Raw genomic sequence first — 24,702 nt, forward strand, 5'->3', positions numbered from 1 at the left:
TTGGCTCAATGAATTCCCATTGATGACATAATTAAGATCTTGACTGGTCAAGTGAGAAATTGTAGGAGTGAACATATCATTTCCTATTCCATGAATCAGAGCCTTAGAGGTTCATCTCACTGCGCTTCTGTGCAATTTATAGCCGGGTGGGAGAGGATCAGGGAGATAAAATATCCAGCCTGGGCAATACAACCTGAACCCAACCATATTCCCACCCTTTTAAATTTTAAAGTGAAATCAGGCCATGGACAAGGCTTATACAAAAGGCAGGCGGCAGCCTAATTAACATACCAAAGTCACAGCCTGATGACAGCATCACCGTTGCCACTTAAATTTAATAGTAAATGAAGAGGAGACTGGAGCTGTGGAATTCCCAACAGCAGCTGGCTCCCCATGTTAAGTGGCTCTTTTAACATTCCTTGTGGTCCAGGAGGAGCAGGAATGCCAAGTCTTAGAAGGAAGCCTTCAGCCTCCCCCAGCCCCAATCACCAGTCTTGCCCTCCCCTCACCAGCCCTAATCGCAGGCCACCCCCAGCACTCTTGTTCACCCGCTAGAGCTGATGTTCCCTTCCGGGTGCTGTGGGCCTCCCAAAGGATCCCTGGCTATGGCCTCCTGTTGCTGGTGTTCCATCCCACTCACTGGCCAGGTTGTCGATCTGGTTTGCTGCTAGATGGGAGGCAGCCCTAGAATTTAATAATGAGGCCCTGACATTAAGATTGAGAGGACCTCCGCATCCCTGGCCTTGTGGGCTCTTCAGCTGATTTGGCCTTTCCACACCCTCCCTGCCACCCTGTAAATATTGAGACCAAATGTACTTACTAAATGTGGAGTGGCATTTAAAAAAAAAAACTTTTGCTTTCCAATTGTAAATACGATAAATCGCAGCCAAAGAATTCCCACCATCTCTCCCCCACACCCCTGACTGCCTCCACCTCTCAACCGATGGCCAGGGACCATTTCCACAGTGTTGGAAAAGTGTTGCTAAGTTGGAAGTAGGATTCTGTTCCAGTGTCTTAACTAATACAAACCCACTCTCATGTTACTGTATATGCTTTGTGTGGCATGATTATCTATAAACAAGAAATACATTTTTGAGGAAAATATCAGATTCAGCTGGAGATTCATTTCCTTTCTTTCACAGTCAAATTCCACAAAGATGGTATTTGCTTTGGGAAAAAGAGGAGAACTCCAGGCAATTATGGTAATATAATAGTTTGACTATTCATAAACATCTCAAGAGTTGTTTGCAATTGAATGTAGGACTTTTGGTCTCTGTGGGCTCTTTCGGTGTATACTATGGTGCCCTGCGGGAAACATGTAAATTTAAATCAACAATCCCAACCTTTTGCATATAGCTCCGTGTGTGTATACAAGCAGCTCATGGTGATCTGATTAAAAATTTATCCACCACTGATGCAGAAACACTGCAAACAGCCCTTTTCAAACCTCCAGGCTTGTGAAGATAAAGCAGAAGAATGGGACTAATGGGATAGCTCTTTCGAAGAGCTGTCCCAGGCACGATGGGCCAAATGGCCGCCTTCTGTGCAGTACAATTCAATGGCCTGGAATTAAACTCCTGCTGCCTTGCAGAACCCAGGTAGGGGCACTTAATATGAGGTCTGCGTTGCTGCCGTTTCTTAATCTTAACCTGCTCTTTTTTACTAGTTGAGCAGGATACTTGCAGGAAGGAAGCAAGGTTGTTCTTTAAATTTGCAGATTGGTTCCTGATGACTGCAATATTAGACGGAGGCCTAAGTGGGGAAAGCAGTGACCTGCCAGGAGCCGAATCGAGGACCAGAAGGGGCCCAGCAAGTAGGTTTGAAAACTATAATTTTAGGCGTGCTTGTCCAGGCCTCTCAAGGAAGCCTTGCCCAGGCTGCACCCTTTCCCCTCGATCGCAGCCAAAGAATTCCCACCATCTCTCCCCCACACCCCTGACTGCCTCCACCTCTCAACCGATGGCCAGGGACCATTTCCACAGTAATGGTAATCTGGCAGAGTAGACTGCTCGCACTATGTAGAAACTCTCTGATTTTCATTCCGTTGATTTCATTCATTCAAACCAGGCAGGTTCGATGATGGGCGGACGATCCATCTCTGCCATATTACTGCTCAAATGGTGATGGGAAAATTCTATCCAGCTGCCATATCACTTGTTTGTGTCCCTATCCTGGTGAAAGTGAGGCAGGACTGCTCCAGGCACAGAAAAACATATTTCATAAAAATTCTTTCATAAAGACTTTAAGCAGCTCCAACACTGAGGAACTATAGCTGTAAAATATTTGAAAATAAAATGCCTATCACTCTTGGTTTCAAATGATCGATCTGATGTATTTGCTTTTTCCACAGATTCCTCTGGGGGATTCTGATATGCATCGTTTGAACACTCTGCTCAGCATGACTAACATCCACTTACCTCACTTGCTTTCTGCCAAATGTCTTATTGTCACAAGGCAAATTGCATTTTGTAATATGTCATCTTACTAATCTCTGGTGACACGTGTGATCTCAAACCATAAAGTCAATCTTCCTTCACAAAGAAATGGCTACTTATCTGGCCATCACCAGAGCTTTTAAAACCCAGTCTTTGGAATGGCTTTTGGAGCATGCTTGTCTATCATGAACCATGCAGGGTGGGAGGCTGAAATGTCTCTCAATGAACAACTGGAGAATGCCTGTTCTCTCCATAATTTGTGACACAATAGCAACATCGCCATCTCAGAAATCCACATTTCAAAACTGTGTTCCTATGATTTTGATAGCAGGTTGTTAATTACAGATTAAAAACAGGCGTTTTATTATTTCACCCATGTGTTTTAACTCATTTAAGGAAACCATGCGTGCTTACTAAATGTCACACATTTCCCCAAAAATCTTGTGGGTTTGGAGGAAGTCATACTTAAAAGCTTTCTTGAGTTCATTACTGCTCTTTTCAATTCATTTCACAAAAGTAAAGAAAAAAAAATTTTGGATTTTATTTCCAAAATGTGGCGCGTTACGTAAACCATTGGGGAGACACAATCTGGAACTCCTAGTGTGAGTTACATTGAAGAGTGGTAGATTGTAATGTGTGTGCTGTGAGACCAGTGAGGAATAGTCAGATGTCAAAGGCTTAAATCATTATTAAATGATTTATCTTGGTTCCACATCTATTTAATTTAATCTCAACAATTTTCGAGATCATTTTATTGTTGGGGTTACAGGTTCTAACTAACCCAAGGCATTTTATACAGTTTATATAATATATATCTACTAAAACAACAGGGATCCTATTCCCCTTCTTCATTACTTCTAGCAGTCATAAACTCAAACTATTTGCCTTTTTAGAGTAACAAGCAGTTCACTGACTTACATTTCTTTGGGTTTCAGAGCTGTTTTTAGCTGCTACTGTGACATTTCCAACCTTCCAGCCTTCCTCTTTGTCTCTATTCATCTCCCAGATTGCAGGATTCTCAATCTTGGAAAGTATCCGTAGTTTTCCAACCCTCTCTCCTACAAGCCGATACTTAAATGTCAGACAGAAATCCTTCTTTGGAGTCAGATCACCGACGAGAAGCTTCAAGTGACCGACCTCGTTCTTAAGACCGACAAATGCAGGGACTGCCATATAGTATCCAATGCCTTGTGGGTGTAAAATAACATTGGTTAACAAAGGGGAATCAATCCAGGGTAGTAGCAGTTTTCTAGAAATCTATCTATCCCTCAATGTTTTTTAATTAAAACGTAGTTGAAGGCTGAAGCTCAAGGTTGAAAGCAGCAGGTGAGGACGTGAGATAATTCATGATAATTCAGGTAGTTCACCACTCTCTCTCTCACTCACATACACATACATACACACACTCACATCACACACACTCATACACACACCAATCAGGGAGCAGTGATTAGCTGGTGACACACTTGGGTGTTAAAAGATGGTACATTGCAAGAGGAAGGGAAGACAGAATAAAGTTTAAGAGAGTGATTGTAGGAAAGTAAATAGAGGGAAAGCGAGTGTAAAAGCAGGTCTGGTAATTACACCAGGAAAACAAACATCCTTGGTAGATTTCATAGAATCACGTAGCATGGAAAAAACAAAAGAACAAAGAACGGTACAGCACAGGAACAGGCCATTCGGCCCTCCAAGCCTGCGCCGATCTTGATGCCTGCCTAAACTAAAACCTTCTGAACTTCCAGGGTCCGTATCCCTCTATTCCCATCCTATTCATGTATTTGTCAAGATGCCTCTTAAACGTCTCTATGGTACCTGCTTCCACCACCTCTCCCAGCAACAAGTTCCAGGCACACACCATCCTCTGTGTAAAGAACTTGCCTCGCACATCCCCTCTAAACCTTGCCCCTCTCACCTTAAACCTATGTCCCCTAGTAACTGACTCTTCCACCCTGGGAAAAAGCTTCTGACTATCCACTCTGTCCATGCCGCTTATAACTTTGTAAACCTCTATCATGTCGCCCCTCCACCTCCGTCGTTCCAGTGAAAACAATCTGAGTTTATCCAACCTCGCCTCATAGCTAATGCCCTCCAGACCAGGCAACATCCTGGTAAACCTCCTCTGTACCCTCTCCAAAGCCTCCACGTCCTTCTGGTAGTGTGGCGACCAGAATTGCACACAATATTCCAAGTGTGGCCGAACTAAAGTTCTGTACAGCTGCAGCATGACTTGAAAATTTTTATACTCTATGCCCTGACCGATGAAGGCAAGCATGCCGTATGCCTTCTTGACTACCTTATCCACCTGCGTTGCCACTTTCAGTGACCTGTGGACCTGTACGCCCAGATCTCTCTGCCTGTCAATACTTCTAAGGGTTCTGCCATTTACTGTATACTTTCCACCTGCATTAGACCTTCCAAAATGCATTACCTCACATTTGTCCGGATTAATCTCCATCTGCCATTTCTCCGCCCAAGTCTCCAACCGATCTATATCCTGCTGTATCCTCTGACAATCCTCATCACTGTCCACAACTCCACTAACCTTTGTGTCGTCCGCAAAGTTACTAATCAGACCAGCTACATTTTCCTCCAAATCATTTATATATTATTATGTAGGTGAGCACTTTGGTGATAGTGATCACAATTCGGTTAGGTTTACCTTAGCGATGGGCAGGGACAGGTATATACCGCAGGGCAAGAATTATAGCTGGGGGAAAGGAAATTATGATGCGATTAGGCAAGATTTAGGATGCGTAGGATGGGAAAGGAAACTGCAGAGGATGGGCACAATCGAAATGTGGAGCTTATTCAAGGAGCAGCTACTGCGTGTCCTTGATAAGTATGTACCTGTCAGGCAGGAAGGAAGTTGTCGAGCGAGGGAGCCGTGGTTTACTAAAGAAGTTGAAGCGCTTGTCAAGAGGAAGAAGAAGGCTTATGTTAGGATGAGACGTGAAGGCTCAGTTAGGGCCTTACAAGCTAGCCAGGAAGGATCTAAAGAGAGAGCGAAGAAGAGCAAGGAGAGGACACGAGAAGTCATTGGTGGATAGGATCAAGGAAAACCCTAAGGCTTTCTATAGGTATATCAGGAATAAAAGAATAGTAGTGAGAAGTTGTGTGTGGAATCAGAGGAGATAGGGGAAGCGTTAAATGAATATTTTTCGTCAGTATTTACAGTAGAGAAAGAAAATGTTGTCGAGGAGAATACTGAGATTCAGACTACTAGGCTAGATGGGATTGAGGTTCACAAGGAGGAGTTGTTAGCAATTTTGGAAAGTGTGAAAATAGATAAGTCCCCTGGGCCAGATGGGATTTATCCTAGGATTCTCTGGAAAGCCAGGGAGGAGATTGCAGAGCCTTTGTCCTTGATCTTTATGTCGTCATTGTCGACAGGAATAGTGCCGGAAGACTGGAGGATAGCAAATGTTGTCCCCTTGTTCAAGAAGGGGAGTAGAGACAGCCCTGGTAATTATAGACCTGTGAGCCTTACTTCAGTTGTGGGTAAAATGTTGGAAAAGGTTATAAGAGACAGGATTTATAATCATCTTGAAAAGAATAAGTTCATTAGCGATAGTCAGCACGGTTTTGTGAAGGGTAGGTCGTGCCTCACAAACCTTATTGAGTTTTTCGAGAAGGTGACCAAACAGGTGGATGAGGGTAAAGCAGTGGATGTGGTGTATATGGATTTCAGTAAGGCGTTTGATAAGGTTCCCCACGGTAGGCTATTGCAGAAAATACAGAAGTATGGGGTTGAAGGTGATTTAGAGCTTTGGATCAGAAATTGGCTAGCTGAAAGAAGACAGAGGGTGGTGGTTGATGGCAAATGTTCATCCTGGAGTTTAGTTACTAGTGGTGTACCGCAAGGATCTGTTTTGGGGCCACTGCTGTTTGTCATTTTTATAAATAACCTGGAAGAGGGTGTAGAAGGGTGGGTTAGTAAATTTGCGGATGACACGAAGGTCGGTGGAGTTGTGGACAGTGCCGAAGGATGTTGTAGGGTACAGAGGGACATAGATAGGCTGCAGAGCTGGGCTGAGAGATGGCAAATGGAGTTTAATGCGGAAAAGTGTGAGGTGATTCACTTTGGAAGGAGTAACAGGAATGCAGAGTACTGGGCTAATGGGAAGATTCTTGGTAGTGTAGATGAACAGAGAGATCTTGGTGTCCAGGTACATAAATCCCTGAAAGTTGCTAACCAGGTTAATAGGGCTGTTAAGAAGGCATATGGTGTGTTAGCTTTTATTAGTAGGGGGATCGAGTTTCGGAGCCACGAGGTCATGCTGCAGCTGTACAAAACTCTGGTGAGACCGCACCTGGAGTATTGCGTGCAGTTCTGGTCACCGCATTATAGGAAGGATGTGGAAGCTTTGGAAAGGGTGCAGAGGAGATTTACTAGGATGTTGCCTGGTATGGAGGGAAGGTCTTATGAGGAAAGGCTGAGGGACTTGAGGTTGTTTTCGTTGGAGAGAAGGAGGAGGAGAGGTGACTTAATAGAGACATATAAGATAATCAGAGGGTTAGATAGGGTGGATAGTGAGAGTCTTTTTCCTCGGATGGTGATGGCAACACGAGGGGACATAGCTTTAAATTGAGGGGTGATAGATATAGGACAGATGTTAGAGGTAGTTTCTTTACTTAGAGAGTAGTAGGGGCGTGGAACGCCCTGCCTGCAACAGTAGTAGACTCGCCAACTTTAAGGGCATTTAAGTGGTCATTGGATAGACATATGGATGAAAATGGAATAGTGTAGGTCAGATGGTTTCACAGGTCGGCGCAACATCGAGGGCAGAAGGGCCTGTACTGCGCTGTAATGTTCTAATTCTAATATACTACAAAGAGCAAAGGTCCCAGCACTGATCCCTGCGAAACACCACTTGTCACATCCCTCCATTCAGAAAAGCACCCTTCCACTGCTACCCTCTGTCTTCTATGACCGAGCCAGTTCTGTATCCATCTTGCCAGTTCCCCTCTGATCCCATGTGACTTCACCTTTTGTACCAGTCTGCCATGAGGGACCTTGTCAAAGGCTTCACTGAAGTCCATGTAGATAACATCCACTGCCCTTCCTTCATCAATCATCTTTGTCACTTCTTCAAAAAACTCAATCAAATTAGTGAGACACGACCTCCCCTTCACAAAACCATGCTGCCTCTTGCTAATAAGTTCATTTGTTTCCAAATGGGAGTAAATCCTGTCCCGAAGAATCCTCTCTAATAATTTCCCTCCCACTGATGTAAGGCTCACTGGCCTATAATTTCCAGGATTATCCTTGCTACCCTTCTTAAACAAAGGAACAACATTGGCTATTCTCCAGTCCTCTGGGACCTCGCCTGTAGCCAATGAGGATGCAAAGATTTCTGTCAAGGCCCTAGCAATTTCCTCCCTTGCCTCCCTCAGTATTCTGGGGTAGATCCCATCAGGCCCTGGGGACTTATCTACCTTAATGCTTTGCAAGACACCCAACACCTCCTCCTTTTTGATAATGAGATGACTGAGACTATCCACACTCCCTTCCCTCGGCTCATCATCCACCAAGTCCTTCTTCTTGGTGAATACTAATGCAAAGTACTCATTTAGTACCTCACCCATTTCCTCTGGCTCCACACATAGATTCCCTTCTCTGTCCTTGAGTGGGCCAACCCTTTCCCTGGTTACCCTCTTGCTCTTTATATACGTATAAAAAGCCTTGGGATTTTCCTTAATCCTGTTTGCCAATGACTTCTCATAACCCCTTTTAGCCCTCCTGACTCCTTGCTTAAGTTCCTTCCTACTGACTTTATATTCCTCAAGGGATTTGTCTGTTCCTAGCCTTCCAGCCCTTACGAATGCTTCCTTTTTCTTTTTGACGAGGCTCACAATATCCCGTGTTATCCAAGGTTCCCGAAACTTGCCAAACTTATCCTTCTTCCTCACAGGAACATGCTGGTCCTGGATTCTAATCAACTGACGTTTGAAAGCCTCCCACATGTCAGATGTTGATTTACTCTCAAATAGCCGCCCCCAATCTAAATTCTTCAGTTCCTGCCTAATATTATTATATAATTAGCCTTCCCCCAATTTCGCACCTTCACCCGAGGACTACTCTTATCCTTATCCACAAGTACCTTAAAACTTATGGAATTATGGTCACTGTTCCCGAAATGCTCCCCTACTGAAACTTCGATCACCTGGCCGGGCTCATTCCCCAATACCAGGTCCAGTATGGCCCCATCCCTAGTTGGACTATCTACATATTGTTTCAAGAAGCCCTCCTGGATGCTCCTTACAAATTCTGCCACACCGAAGCCCCTAGCACTAAGTGAGTCCCAGTCAATATAGGGAAAGTTAAAATCACCCACCACTACAACCCTGTTACATTTACATCTTTCCAAAATCTGTCAACATATCTGCTCCTCTACCTCCCGCTGGCTGTTGGGAGGCCTGTAGTAAACCCCCAACATCGTGACTGCACCCTTCCTATTCCTGAGCTCCACCCATATTGCCTCGCTGCATGACCCCTCCGAGGTGTCCTCCCGCAGTACAGCTGTGATATTCTCATTAACCAGTAATGCAACTCCCCCACCCCTTTTACATCCCCCTCTATCCCGCCTGAAGCTTCTAAATCCTGGAACATTTAGTTGCCAATCCTGTTCTTCCCTCAACCAAGTCTCTGTAATAGTAACAACATCATAGTTCCAAGTACTAATCCAAACTCTAAGTTCATCTGCCTTACCTGTGTTCTTCTCGCATTGAAACAAATGCACTTCAGACCACCAGTCCCGCTGTGCTCCGCAACATCTCCCTGCCTGCTCTTCCTCTCAGTCTTACTGGCCTTATTTACTCGTTCCCCCTATTTATTTCACTTGCTGTCCCACTGCTCTGGTTCCCACCCCCCTGCCACACTAGTTTAAACCCTCCCGAGTGATGCTAGAAAACCTCGCAGCCAGGATATTTGTGCCCCTCCAGTTTAGATGCAACCCGTCCTTCTTGTACAGGTCCCATCTGTTCCTGAAGAGATCCCAATGGTCCAGATATCTGAAACCCTCCCTTCTACACCAGCTGTTCAGCCACGTGTTTAGCTGCACTATCTTCCTATTTCTAGCCTCACTGGCATGTGGCACAGGGAGTAATCCCGAGATTACAACCCTAGAGGTCCTGTCTTTTAACTTTCTACCTAACTCCCTAAACTCCCCCTGCAGGACCTCATCACTCTTCCTGCCTATGTCATTGGTACCGATGTGTACCACAACCTCTGGCTGTTCACCCTCTCCCTTCAGAATTCCCCCTGTCCGTTCAGAGACATCCTTGACCCTAGCACCAGGGAGGCAACATACCATCCTGGAGTCTCTTTCATGTCCACAGAAGCGCCTATCTGTGCCCCTGACTATAGAGTCCCCTATAACTATTGCTCTTCTGCGCTTTGTCCCTCCCTGCTGAACAACAGTGCCAGCCGTGGTGCCACTGCTCTGGCTGCTGTTGTTTTCCCCTGATAGACCACCCCCCCCAACAGTATCCAAAACGTTATACTTGTTAGAGAGGGGGATAGCCACAGGGGATTCCTGCACTGACTGCCTGCCCCTTCTAGCGGTCACCCATCTATCTGCCTGCACCTTGGGTGTAACCACTTCTCTAAAACTCCTGTCTATGACACATTCTCTTTCCTCATAGCCCTGCAATATTTTCCAAATTAAAGCAACTCACTGCGTTAAAAAAAGTTCCTCTTCATCTCCACCTGGTTCTTTTGCCAATTCTCTAAGATTTAGCTGTATCTTTAAGAGATATCAACCTGGATATCATCAGAGGTTGTAACTTATGTACTTCTCTGGGGACAATGGTATTGGTAAATGATAATTAATGGAAGTAATCTGATAAAAAATAACTGTCCCATTATATTAATTTCTAGATTTATGTCAATGACTTAATCATTAGAAAGCATAAATACACCTGACTGCATGTTAAAAAGTGATGTTTTTACTTAAAAAGTTTAATTTAATTCCAATAAGCTGTACCTTAATTAAGAAAAAAACTTACCATTAGGCCGATCAGCAACTTTCCAGTCAAAGTCATCCTCAGTGTCCTGTATCCATTCACAAACTCCTTGATTAAAACTACAGTCCACTGAAAGATCTAAAAAGCACAGAGACTTTTTTATTTACCAGTACCAGCTGACATATATTTATTTATTTATTTGAAAGTCTACTATAGGAATCTTTGATGAAGGTTCCTGAAGAAACTTCTTTTCACTTTCACATTTAAAGATTCTCCCACCTAGTTTAGGCTCCCCATGCCACACATTTTTACCCTTGAAACAGTGCACAGGTGACCTGCTGAAAGGTTCCTGCTATTACCACTGTGAAGAGATGCCCATCAGCAGTACAGGCTCAGCTAGTCTTTCTGGTACTGTTGCATTTCCTCTGAGCCCCAAATGTCACAGCTTATCGGCTCGCCCTCCTCCCTACGTGTGGAAATGGAGACTTGTCACGCAGTCTCCTTCTCCAATATATAATCTTTCCAAGACCACCTTCAGTTTCTTTCCTTCTACAGTTTTCAAGACTTTAAATTCAAGGGGGTGTAACTCAATCTCGGAAAGGAAAGGAAAATCGTGTAGGGTGTATAACAGGTGACGAATTTGCCACCACCTGTTTCGCAGCCACAAGTCTTGTGCCACTTAATTGCTATTTCTTAATTTGCTTCATTTTCTTTATTAAACCTTCCTGCACTATGAAACTTGATCCTTCATCTTGGCTTCAGAATAAATGTTGACATCAAATTGTCTCCTCCTCCTTGTGGGAGAACTCCATTCCCACATCTCCTGGGTAGCTTAGTAAAGGCTAGGATTTCATTGGCATATGCTTGCTTTCTGCCACTCTTATGCAACATGTCATTACCCCAGTGAGTTGGATCAATAGGATACCATATAAAGCCAATTTAGAGTAATTGTGTTCCCTTCATTTTTTTTTGTGTGCTGTCAGTGTGCAGACAGGTAGCTGCAGTACTGAAGTTATCCACTTTCGGACTTCAACAACAGAAGTAAATTACAGTCTTACCTTCATTAAGTGTTTCTCGTACAGCAACTTCTTTCTTGCTCAGAAGAGGACGAAATACAGCAGCTTCATTGCGCTTGGGAACTGAAACAACTGGGGAAAGAAAAACAATATCCTGTGAGGCTTGGTAACATATCATAAATCCAGTGAGCATATTCTTATGTGAATTCTTACTAAATTAATATTAGATATTATACAAGTTCTCTGTGTTGGGATTTACCCTGGCAATCCCCCATATGTTCAGCTCAACCATAGGACAACACTGAATCAATGCTGAGCCCTTTCTACAGGGAGGTAAAATTAAAGGAGAATGTTGGGCACCCCCAACTAGTGAACTAAATTAGATTTGTTGGTGTTGAAGTTATGTTACTAGAATTGTAACTCAGAGGTGGAGACTAATAATTCAAAGAGCATGAATCAAATTCCCCCTGAATGGCAGTTTAAGAACTTGAATTGAACTTTTAAAAATCTGGAAATACAAAGCTGATATCAGTAAAAAGTGAATATGAAGCTGTTGAATTGTCGTAAAAATCCGAACTAATTCCCTTAATGTCCTATAAGAACAGAAGCCTTCCTTATCCAGTCTGGTTTATATGACTGGTCATATCTGGCCACACACAACTGGTCTACCAACACTCACTGTTCAGGCATAGTACTGGAGGGCACCCAGCACCTGTGGATCTGTACCCCAGCATCAGTAAGTGCCCGAATGATAGGACTGGAGGAAAACCGGGAGAAGTGAACACTGGGAAGAGGGAGATGCTCTGCTTCTTCACCAGGTCATTAATTTTGCATCTGACCTTGGTGGCAGAAACCTTAATAATAATCATGACAAAAATCTCACAGGTTCATCATGGAATATATCTGACCGAGGAAGATTTGAAGATCATGGAATGCACTAAATGAAGTTGAGAATATGGATGTCCCCCAAAGATAATTCAAAATTTTTCAAAAAAATCTGGTACTGCTTCTGTAAAGCACAATAATGGCATAGTCACTGAATTTTCAGAGCTGAATGTAAACCATTAATTTGAACCAAATTTACTGGACAGATCTTTTGGTCAGATTATTGGGCTTTGAATCAGGGTCAAATGGGGATCACAGCCCCACATTGTGAGGGCAACACTCACCTGACAATGATTTTCCCAGATTGGCCAATTAGTGGCTAGAGGGCAGTCTCAGCATCCAACTGAAGTTGGTGGGCGGGCTCTGAAGGCTGGAGGGCCAATAGGAGGCCCTACAGCTTGTAAGAGGCAGCAGTAGCTTGCAGTTCAGGTAAGTGAGAGAGAGAGAGACAGCACCTCCATCTTGAGCCACCCTCTCTGCAACTTTTAAAATTATAATTGTCCTCAGCAGTGGCTGTTGTGTTATTGCTTTTATGTAGCAATTAGGAACCAAATAATCTTAAGTTGAGTTGTCATAAGCTGTGGGTTCCTTATTTGTAGAGTTACACATTTACGAGAGAACTCTCTCTTACACGTGTGACTAGCTGTCTTGCTCAACTCCAACCAACTGATCACGTGCTGAATGACATCACTTCCTGTGATGCTGTGTGGTGTACTTACATTGTTAAAGCAATATCACAACATCCCCCTTTCCTAAAATGGAAACACACAAAAGATAAACTATATACATAATGGAATGAAAAGACTTTGAAAAATATTTACACATGGATTGACTGTAATGTTTTTAGTCAAGTGTCTGAACCATACAGGCGGTCTACTGACTTGACCTGATCTTGTCACAGAGTATCTTGATGGAGAACTAGACTTATTAGCTTTCTTGGCTTGACTTTTCTGTGTATTCTGGCAGTCATCCTGTGCTTGATTGTTACACTGGTCATTTTCTCCTGCTATGTTCTGCAGATCTGAGTGTGACTATGTTCTTGATGCAGAAGGATTGTCAGGCACTGTGTTGTTAGCTAGTTCTCTTTGCTGACTTCGATTTCTTCTTAGCACTGTTCTGTTGGGGGTGGTTACTTCATAAGATCTTGGTTTGTTGCAGACTTTGGATACTTCTGCAGGGAACCACACTTTTCCTTGTGGATGAAATACCCTGATTTTCTGCCCTATCTGTAACGGCGGTAATTCCACACCCTCGTGCTTATTGTACATCATCATCTTATCTTGTCTTGCTAGGAGCCTATCTTGTACTGAGGAGGAATTCATTAAATGGAGACTTGGAAATTTTGTCTTTACTTGTCTTCCAAATATGATTTCAGCAGGGAATGGTACCTTGTGTTGATTGGTGTTGTCTGCAGGTATAACATGGCTATATGTAGATCCTGTACAACATCTTGACACTGTGCATTCAAGGACTTGACTATGTGTACCATTCTTTGCAAAACTTGAATAGACTCATCAGGGTTGAACCTGTTCTGTGTCTTTGGCACACTGTTGATCCCATTGATCATTACAATTTGAAGCTCGCTACAGGCCGGCAGGGCTGCAACTGCTGGACCATCTGTGTTGCCAATGTAGAAAACTTACTGTGACCAAACCGAGGTTCCATACCTGCATTTCAACCCTAGAGTACCAATAGAGTTGATTGGTGTACATTGTACGCGGTGAGTCTTGTCTTTGTCGGTTGTGTCATGGCTTTCCATCTCGCCAGGTACATATCCTCACTATTCACAACGGTAAAATGTTTGCACTTTGCCTCTCTATCGATCTTGAGGCACAATGTATGTTGACCACTTTTCCCTGGGCACACCTTCTGAGTAACCACATCCATTTGGTATGGAAGGGTTACTGTGTGGAGGGCTTGCTCACCTTCAGTGGCCTGCATGTTACTCACTTCACAGTGAATCTCATGGACATGTCTGCTGTTGGCTGATGTATCCATGTTTCTTCTACCAAGCAGTGTCTGCTTCTTATCAGGTTGTGGTCTGCTATGACTCCTGGCCATTTTTCCATTATTGGAGCTCTTGCACAGCCTTGCCCAGTGTCTTTTCTTGCCACACACTTTGCAGTTGTCCATGAAGGCGGGAGAGTTCCTTGGTTGATGCATAAGGCTGTATATCTTACCTGGCTGAGGTGTCCTGGTTACCTCACCGATAACTGTAGTAACAAGCGCTCATATGCACTGCCTACTCGCAATGGCTTTAAACTTCCTGCCTTCTCTTAGGAGGCTTTCAACATCATACACTTATTCCTTGTCTAGAAGCTCTTTCTGAAAAGCTTGTGTTGGGGTAGACACAATCACCAACTCCGTAATGCGTTTTGATAACTCCACCTGAGAAATCAGTGTTTGCCTTTCTCTCAGCATTAATTGGCCAATGGTCTCTCTTGATTGCTGCCTGTGTGTTATCAGCTCTAGGTGGTGAATCCTGAAATTAATCCTGACCTTGAGCTGGTCCTCTAGTGTAGATCATAGTCTTGCTGAGTCCTTCTGTTCCACTTCAGAAAGTCCTGAGGTGTTAATCCGGTGTATCCCATCATTACTGATTTGCTATTTTTATCTTAACCGCTTGTTTTTCCAGCTTCATGATGGTCATATCCAAAAAACACAACTACGTCCATTGTTTAAAAAGTTGAAACTCATGCTGGAGGTCTTGGGCTTTCCAGTTTATAGAAGGATATTTAGTGGACATGGTGCCAAATTCCCAGTGTCAAAAATGCAGCTGGAGCTTTCCCCTTTAAATTTAGAGCCATAGAAAAATTATGGCACAGAAGGAGGCCATTCAGCCCATTGTGTCTGCGCCGGCTGAAAAAACTAGCCATCCAATCTAATCCCACCTTCCAGCACCTGGTCCGTAAAGAATTGAGGGTTTCTGCCTCCACCACCATTCCTGGCACTGAATTCCAGATACCCACCACACTCTGGGTGAAAAAGTTTTTCCTCATGTCCCCTCTAATCCTTCCAATCACCTTAAATCTGTGCCCCTGGTAATTGACGTCTCCGCTAGGGGAAACTGGTCCTTCCTGTCTACTCTATCTAGGCCCCTCATAATTTTGTACACCTCAATTAAGTCACCCCTCAGCCTCCTCTGTTCTAAGGAAGACAGCCCTAGCCTATCCAATCTTTCCTCATAGCTGCAACTTTCAAGCCCTGGCAACATTCTTGTAAATCTCCTCCGTAATCTCTCCAGAGCAATTATGTTTTTGCTGTAATGTGGTGACCAGAACTGTACACAATACTGCAGCTGTGGCCTAACCAGCATTTTAGCATTACAGTTCCAGCATTACATCCCTGCTTTTGTATTCTATACCTCATCCAATAAAGGAAAGCATTCCATATGCTGTCTTCACTCTATGACATGCACTCCAAGGTCTCTCACTTCTTCTACCCCTCTCAATATCCTCCATTTATTGTGTATTCCCTTGTTTTATTTGCCCTCTCCAAATACATTACCTCACACTTCTCCGGATTGAATTCCATTTGCCACTTTTCCCTGGAATAACACATTGCTATGTGATTTGAGAAAATAACTAAGGAAGACTTTCCCTTTGGTGCTGGCTGCTTTTGATTTGTGCAGATGGTTTTTAGTTCTGTCACAGTGAATGAAAGAATTGTGATTTAGGAATTTTCACACTCTATTTTCCCCAGATTAAGAGAAATCTTTTGGGGACCAACTGCTATTTTAACCAGTGGCTTGAGAAAGGAAGCCGTTATGGGTTTCCTGCCAGATGAAGTTAGCAGCAAGGGGCCCGGATGGGTACATTTCTTTGATTTTCTTTGTGGGGCCTGGATGGAAAAGAGTGCTTCGCAAGGCTGCACAAAGAAAATTTAGGCCTGCTCCTCGCCAGGCTCCAGCACCTCTCCCCGCCACCCCCCCCCCCCTCCCCCCCCATATTCCTAAACATGAGAATCTCCTGAAACCCCCCTCCCTGCAACTTAGCTGAGTGCTGTTGACTGGTCCTTCAGTCCTGGCCTCTTGCTGCCTGTAATTATGCTGCAAGTCTTTGGCCAGCTGCTGCTCCCTGTCCATCTCGGAAGGTGGGGAATAGGGTGGGGGAATGCAGATGAGGCCCAGGAGTTAAATTCTCCTAGATCTCATCCTGCTGAAGTTGAGGGAGGCAGGTGGTTTGGTGCCCACCTCAGGCCCCGTCTGTCTGATTCTTGATCCAGGTTAAAATCGGGTCTCTCTTCAACTTTTAAGCATAGGTTCGATAGGTAGTTGAAGGAAAGGGGCATAAAGGGATCAGGAACAAGGAGGGGAATGGGATTCAGTCTACACCTCATGTGGACCAGCATAGACTGGTTGAAATGCAGCTTTATAATTCTATATAATCCTCAAGCAGAGGTGGCTGGATCAGGAAGAAATGTACTGATATTGTATAAGGATAGAAATGACTTTGAAAAAAAAAGAAAAGAAGTTTTGCATTTATATAGCACCTTTTGTGACTTCAGGAAGACCCAAAGCACTTTACAGTCAATGAAGCACTTTTGAAGTGTAGTCACGGTTGTAATGTAGGAAATATGGCAGCCAATTGGTGCACAGCAAGATCCCATAAACGGCAATGAAATAATGACCAGGGAAATATTGGCCAGGACACTAGGGAGAATTCTCCTGCTCTTCAAAATGGTGGGATCTTTCACGTCCGGCTGAGACAGCAGACGGGGCCTTGGTTTATGTCTCATCCGAAAGATGTTTCCATGTTGTAAATTCTATGTAATTCTACATAACTGGGTGACGCTCTTGCACCAGCTTCACAGAGGTGTGTGAAAGTGATCCACCGATAGCACTTTTTCCAGTTCTCCCTTTGGGGAGATCCTTGGCCTCTATTCAATAAAACTGAAATTATAAACACAAAGTATTCCAAGGCAGAGCCTCCACACCACCACTCTGTGGTACTCCAACATGTTGTAGCATGATAGCACGTCATTCTTAACTTCGTAAAGACTTAGATTCCACATATGCACTTTAGGCAGTTTTTCCTTTGGAATTGTGGATCAGTAATTTGCAAAGCCCCACACAAATTCAATATTTAGTAAAAACACGAGTTAAGTACTTCACACAGTGACACCAGAGTCCATAAGGGCAAAATCAAGCTCGGTAGTGCCAATTTTTGGGGGCACTGAGATCCTGTAGGATTCAAAAATGGTATCCATGGCATGCGTGCACATCTCTGACTGAGGTCAGTGCTGCCATTTTGGAGATTCACACTCATGTCGATACCCTCTCTTAACCTCGCTCAGCTGAACATGATGATAGGCAGCATGAAAATCCCCCACCAGCATTATCTAAAGGGATCAACATCTACTTACAGGTTAGTTTTTGGTTTATTTCTTCTGGCTGTTGCTACAATTCTAAACATTTTTGGTGCTTTCCATATTGTTTCAGGTTGCAGATATCTACAGGGTGTGAAAAGACAGATGCTGAAGTACTTTTTGCTGACTTCAAGGCTTCTTCAAAAAGCAGTTGTTCCCAGACACGAGTGTAATAGTAGACATTCCCTTGGACAATGAACAGAGGCCACTCAGAGCAGGACAAGCTGCTGGAAGAGGGGTAAAGGAGGAGTGGGTGGAGGGCTCTCAACAGAAGTCCACATCCATCCAGGGTGTTCAGGGAGCAACTCTCCTATCTGAATCTCAGCAAATACAAATGTTTGAGGCCATCACTGACATCTGCCACCTGCTAAAGCCACAGCCCTAACACCAGAGCAGGGCAAGAACAACATTGTCAGTGACTGTGAAGGTGACCGTATGGATGAACTTTTATGCTTCTGGCTCCTTCCAGGTTGGAGCTGGAGACATTACCAACATCTCTCAGTTTGCAGTGCAATGCTGCAAAAGGGAGGTCACTGCATTTATTCAAAGAGAGATAATTCATTTCATTCCCTCTTGCTTGAGAAAAGCAGGTGGAGTAAGCACAAGGTTTTTTGTAAGGATTGCAGGCTTCCCCAGAGTTCAGGAAGCCATTGACTGCACCCATATTGCGTTGTGTGCACTTCATGTCAACTCTGCAATGTACTGGGATTGACAGAGGTTCCACACAAGGACCAACTGGTGTGTGATCAATAGGCAGCACATCATGCAAATCAGTGCCTGGCATCCTGGCAGCAGTATGATGCATTCATTTTGCAGTGGTCCACTGTGCCAGCTGTATTTCAGCCACTAAAGCAAACCAAAGTGTGGCTACTGGATGACTAGGGCTACCTGCTAATGGCATGGCTGATGGCTCCAGTTCTCAACCCATGCACATGTGTACAGCATGCATATAATAAGAGCCATGCTACCTCAAGAAATATGATAGATTGGACCATTGGAGTGCTGAAGCAATGATTCTGCTGCCTGAACCACTTTGGAGAAGCCCTGGGAACTGCTCTCGAGGTTATGGTGGTATGCTGCCTGCTGCACAACCTTGCCATCATGAAGAAACAGCCCTTGCCACCCATCAGGTGAAAAGCTGAGGAACAGGAGCACAAAGAAGAGCAATGGGACTAGCATTAGGAGGAGTTGGAAAAGAAGGAAGAGGAAGGGAGGTTGCAACCTAGAGAGGCCCTTTCTGCCTGGGCTTTATGTGAAGAACTAATTCAAGTGAGATACCAGTAACCTCAACCCCAATTCTCCATTCATCGCCAGTCCCACACTCCTTACCTTCCCTCTATCACTAACCATCATGTTGTCCTCTTGGCCACAATTCACAAATAAAAGCCAACACAAAATACAAATTCCAAACCAAATTTATAAATTAAGTAATGCCATATTTCATATAAAATTAAATACATCATCCTTGGGCACTGCCTTAGTGCTTGTCTTTCATGTGCCTTTGCCTGTCCTAATGCTTCTATGCAGTGTTACCCTAGTGGCTGCACAAAGGCTGGTTGAAGGCTGCTGACTTTCACTGGAGGAGACCGCAGATGGTCTTGTAGGACGGCCTTGAGCAGCTCTGACGCTAGAAGACCCAGCTTCAGACTGCACCATCTCGGCAACAGCAATCTGGGCTGGCTGGCTAACGGGCTACAGCAAGGGCATTGGTGGAGTGACAGCAGTGAGAGCACAAATTCTGTCTTCCTGAGAGAGGACAGCAGGTTGTGCTCATCGGGGCAATGCCTCTGAAATCCTAGTAATCCATTGGAGGACAGATTGCTGGACTGCTGTGACATCCTGAAATTCCCTTTGAAAACTGGTATCCACAGCCATGATGGCAGCAGCCTGAGGTTCCACTACAGCACTCAGATGTTGGATGGCTGCTGCTTTTTCTGCAATGGAAGCTGAGATATCAGCCATCTGATGCTGCATCATGTTTGGTTGCACAAGTGTGCTGTTGGAGTTGGCCACCACTTCCATGTTGGAAAGGATAAGCTCCAAGCTCTGCGTAAAGTCCTGTGCCAAGTTGGTGCTGGACTCCTCCATGCTCTTTTACGTTGACCGCAGGCTTTTTGGCAGAGCTGCCAATGTGCCAGGCATTTCATTGTGCATACCCATCTGTCTTCTTCAGTAACACATCCCATTGAAATCCTCATTTGAGTCTTCTGCAGCAGGACTCATGTGCAACTTCACCCTCTGGGAAGCTGGCACCTACGCTATTACAGCCCCCTGACCTGGTTGGAGTTCATTCATGCCTTGTGTCTCATCATGTGTAGATCCTGCCTCAATTCTATCCCCTAAATTACAGGCAGTGTAGGTATCTGAGCTGGTGGTTGCGAATGTGAAATCGAGAGACTGTGTGTCTTCATCATCACTGTCTTCTTGGTCTTCGTCTACTGACTGTGAAGGCTCCAATTCTTGTTTATCTGAAAGGAAAAAGGGACACTGTGTTGTGGTGAGGGGAGAGGAGAAAGTAAAAGGTGCATTCTTACACCATCTGCAGCTTGTAAATCAGAAAGGATTGTGGGATGAGAAAAAAGTATGATGTGAGAGGGTGGATTAGGTATGAGCATACTGTCATCTTCAATGGATCCAACCCCAAAGTGGGTCACAGCCTCTGCAATGGCCCTTTCCATTATGGCCAGCACTGTCTCCTCTATGGGGGTTAGGACATGCAGACAATGCCTCTCTCCCTCCAGTTAGTTCCTGCTGCCTCCAGTTGTGTGTCACCTTGTCCTGAAAGAAAGATTTTAAGTATGTTGGCCAGTGTCATACAATATGATTGGGTGATGTAGCTGCACAGCTGAATAGCTGGCAGTGTGTGCAAGCTGTGAGATGTAGGTGTGAGACTTGCAGCAGTGTTAAGTGTGTGAGAGTGAGGTGAAGCTATGAAGGTTAGGTATGGATCTGCTTGATAGAGATTGTTGGTAGGTGCGTGATGAGGGGGTGTTGTATTGAGCAGTGGCTGAGGCTGGTCATGCAGTTGGTAGTATATGGCATTTGAAGATGCATTCACTGACTTTGACCACTTGTACGAGATCATGAAACTTCTTGCAGCACTGCATCCAGGTCCTTGGGGCTAAACTCCTGGCATTGACGTCCATAGCTATCTGTTCCCACTGTCTTCTCACGGTGTGTCTGGTTGGCCTCCTGACCCCCTGTACATAGAGGACATCTTTTCTCCATTCTGCCTCCTTCAGCAAGACCTCCAGTGCAGCACTGGAAAACCTTGGTTCCCAATTTCTTCCTTGGTCAGTCATTGTTGATTGTTGCACAGCACATTATTGCCAATAATCTCAGCACCTCCAGCAGGCATAATGAACCTCCCCTTTAAGAGGTGCAGACTGGAATTGGGTGATGCAGGCTAGCTTTAAGTAGTGCTAGAAGTAATGGTCTTGGGCCCCCTGCTGAGGAGTGCAGACAATGAACAGCATGGTTAATGCTGGCTATACACAGCAATCATTATAATGATCAGGCAGCATGAAGTTGGCATGCTGCCTGCATTACTTTGAATTGGTGCATGTTAATGTGCTCATTTTCAGGGCTATCTAATTTAAACCCCCATGACTTTCCCAGGCTTATTTTAGAAGGGGAAGAAGCTCTTTCCAAATCATTTGGGGTTAAATTGAACATTCTTCATCTACCAGTTGTGTCTCAAAATTGCCTTGTGAATAAAGTGCAAAAGTGTGTCCTGTGCTAATTTTCGTCTGCTTCAATACTAATGGGACACTCTGGTGAAGAAATGAGGAAAAGCCAATGGTTTGTGCACAGCTTCACCTCTTTCCTGCTTTTGTCCAGCTTCTTTTACTTGTGTATGGAAAAGGACAACATTGAAGTGAGTGACTGGCATTATGACATATCTGTGTGGATTTTGCACCAGCTGTTCTCAGAGACTATTATAAGACCTGGCCTCTAAATATACATTAAGCTGTTTAATGTAAGGTCTACTTGGAGGACTATTACTCTAAGTAATCTCCTGTAGAGCACCCGACTCCTTCACTAGGAGCTCACGTGATTAATGAAGGAATTCCTAGGCCTGTAGCCTCCTGTTTTGGGAGAATCTAATCTTTAGCCTATTGCTGAAAATAACTATGATAAAGATCTTACTGTCAGGCAGTCATTTGTGTTACTGTTTCTCTACTTCAAACACGCTGTCAGTAATGATCCTTTGAAACAAGTTCTGTCATATGATCCCATGTTTAATCCTTAGTCTTAATATCTCCTCTAGCTACAAAACAGCTGCCAGCATTAGATGTTATTCTTATGCTAAAGGGAAATTCCAGGCTCCAAAATAACTTTATTTAATACGGAGAACTCTTCCAATGTTTAATTCATAGCAATAATTCATTTTTATGAGCTCATTGGTGACCTAAGCTTCAAACTGGACATTTTTCACCGAGCTGGTGACATCCGTTAAGTCCTTTGAAGAGCGTGTTAAGAGTTTATCCTTACCAGATGGTGCTTTCAGGGTGCTGCCTAAGTGAAATGAAAACCCATAAAATCTTGCTGTGTTAAATTAGTACACTTTGCAGACTGGTAATTAAAAAGCAGAAAACTACTGTTCAGAAAAAAAAGAGTTCCATTTATATGGGATTTTTCATGACTACAGGATGTTCCAAAGCATTTTATAGCCAATGAAGTACTTTTGAAGTGTGGTTACTATTGTACTTTAGGAAAACACGGCAGCCAATTTGTGCACAGCAAGGTCCCACAAACAGCCATGAGATAATGACCAGATAATCTGTTTTAGTGATGCTGGTTGAGGGATGGATATTGGCCAGGACACTGGGGAGAACTCCCTTACTTTTTTTCAAAGTATACTTTACCTTCTGTAATCTGAGGGTAAAGTTTAATTTTTTTTTTTGTTGTCAATTTTGTTTTAAATGTAACAGCATTGATCCCACAAGACAACTGGTCCACTTCACATAGAGTGAAACTTGTAGTGATGTCACCAAACTAGCTGCTTAGTTGATAGTTCTCATGCCTCTGGGGTAGCAGATTCTGCTTTCAGCGCCACAACAAGACTCGAGTACATAATCCAATCAAAACAGACAATCCAATGGAGTGCTGCATTGTTAGAGCTGCCATCCTTCAGATAAGATGGTAAATCAGAGCTCTATTTGCCTCTTCAGATAAAGATCCCGTGGCACTTTCTGAAGAAGAGCCACCCAAAACAAATTAGCTGACCTAATTGCTGTTTGTAAGATCCTACTGTGTGCAAGACACTGGTGCATTTGTCTACATAGCAACAGTGATGGCACCTTTATGGGAATTTAATCTATGGGAAATGCTGAGAGACTTGCTAAAGTAAATGGAAGTTCTTAGCCCCAGAGTTTGGAGAGATGGTGGCGCAGTTATAATGTTACTGGACTAGTAATCCGAAGGTCCAGGTTAATGCCACGGTTACATGAGTTCAAATCCTACCATAGCAGCTGGTGGAATTTAAACTCAATTAATAAAAATCTGGAATTGAAAGTTACTCTCAGTAATGGTGCCTTGAAACTATCATTGATTGTCTTAAAAACCCATCTGGTTCACTAATGTCCTTTAGGGAAGGAAATCTGCCATCCTTACATGGTCTGGCCTTTCTGACTCCAGATCCCCAGCAATGTGGTTGACTCTTACCTACCCTCTGAAATGGCCTAGCAAGCCACTCAATTACCAAGGGCAATTAGGGATGGGCAACAAATGCTGGCCTTGCCTGTGATGCCCACATCCCATAAGAGAATAAAAAATAAAAGTTGAAGATACTAGGAGTGTTAAGTTGCAGTGTGTGATGTGATCAAAATGTGATGTAGTGGAAGTAGTATTGTACATCTATTTATTTTTTAAAGAACATAAGAAATAGGTTTCATTTGGCAATTTGCTCTTGGTGGAATCACAATATTAACAATTCAGCTCTAAAGTTGAGAAACACAGCTATCTTTAATCAGGAGCATTTTTAGCCATTTTTGACCCATTTCTCTGGGGTGGGAGTTTCTGCTGATCTTGTGCCAGAGAACCCTTCACAGAAATCCGGCCTCCGAATTTCTGTTCATTCATTTGAAAAGATGAAGGAGAAGCCCACTGGCTACCATGCTCAGATTTTCCAAAACGTGCTTTTGGTATTCAAAGCTCTGCGCTGGGACTGTAAATTTGTAAAATTAGCCTTATATTTTCCACCAAAGCATGCCATTACTGAAGAATAAAACATTTGCCATACATTATCAGTATTAAGCACTGCCAAGAGATGTAGAGGAAGAACAGATCTAAAATAATGTTGTCTCATTCTATTTCAACAATATGCCTTGACCCCAATCTCAGATGAGCCCCCTGTTTCTCTCCTTGTATTGTTAACAGTTTTTCAAACTCCTGCACAAGCCATATTTGTGCCTTCTGGTAATTTAAGGGTAAAATTTCCACTTCCATTAAAATTACCAGGTGGAAAGTCATGAGCTGTGAATGTGTAATTTATCAATATAGGATGGCCCATTTTTACTCAGGGCAGGGCAGGGTATGCAGGCAGCAGACCGCGCAATGTTGTCGGTTGAAGCCTGACCAATACAATTTCGCCCACCTTCCTAACTCCACTCACTAAAGTGGAGACGCAGATCTTTAAGCAAGGTTGAATTGCCTCGTTTCATTTTATATTAAACAATTGTGAAGTCTTGCAGGTTGCAGACATGATTCAGAGGGCTGCCATTTGCTTTCTTGATGCATCCCTGGAGGTCCTCATGGAAATCTAACCAGAATGAAGTACATTTCTCCAGCACTCATAGAAGCATCCCCAAGTAGGTCTGGACAGAGGTGACAGAGGATCAATGTCAGTAGCATCACCCTCAGGACCTGGGCTCAATGGTGAAAGAGGTTCAGTGACCTCACAGGAGCAGTAAAGGTGAGTACAGCTCTTCATGCCTCACCCCCTCCCTCACCACTTTCAGCTATGACCTACCCTCCATCACATCCTTCAACATATACAAACAAGGATGAACTAAGACACCTTTCTTCCTCAT

The 24,702-nt window shown here is 43.9% G+C and overlaps 1 protein-coding gene across 1 annotated transcript in view; it reads right to left on the minus strand.

The window, feature by feature from the left end:
* egfl6 (EGF-like-domain, multiple 6) overlaps positions 1–24,702 on the minus strand; it is a 100,814-nt gene that overhangs the window by 2,065 nt on the left and 74,047 nt on the right. The window contains exons 10-12 of the mRNA XM_068040470.1: positions 11,459–11,548; positions 10,443–10,538; positions 3,354–3,622 (exon numbers count right to left, since the gene is read on the minus strand). Of these exons, the coding sequence (XP_067896571.1) occupies positions 3,354–3,622; positions 10,443–10,538; positions 11,459–11,548 (455 nt within the window). The remainder of the gene's footprint in view (positions 1–3,353; positions 3,623–10,442; positions 10,539–11,458; positions 11,549–24,702) is intronic.

This window comes from Heterodontus francisci, chromosome 10, assembly GCF_036365525.1.
Source record: "Heterodontus francisci isolate sHetFra1 chromosome 10, sHetFra1.hap1, whole genome shotgun sequence".
Classification (NCBI taxonomy): Eukaryota; Metazoa; Chordata; class Chondrichthyes; order Heterodontiformes; family Heterodontidae; genus Heterodontus; species Heterodontus francisci.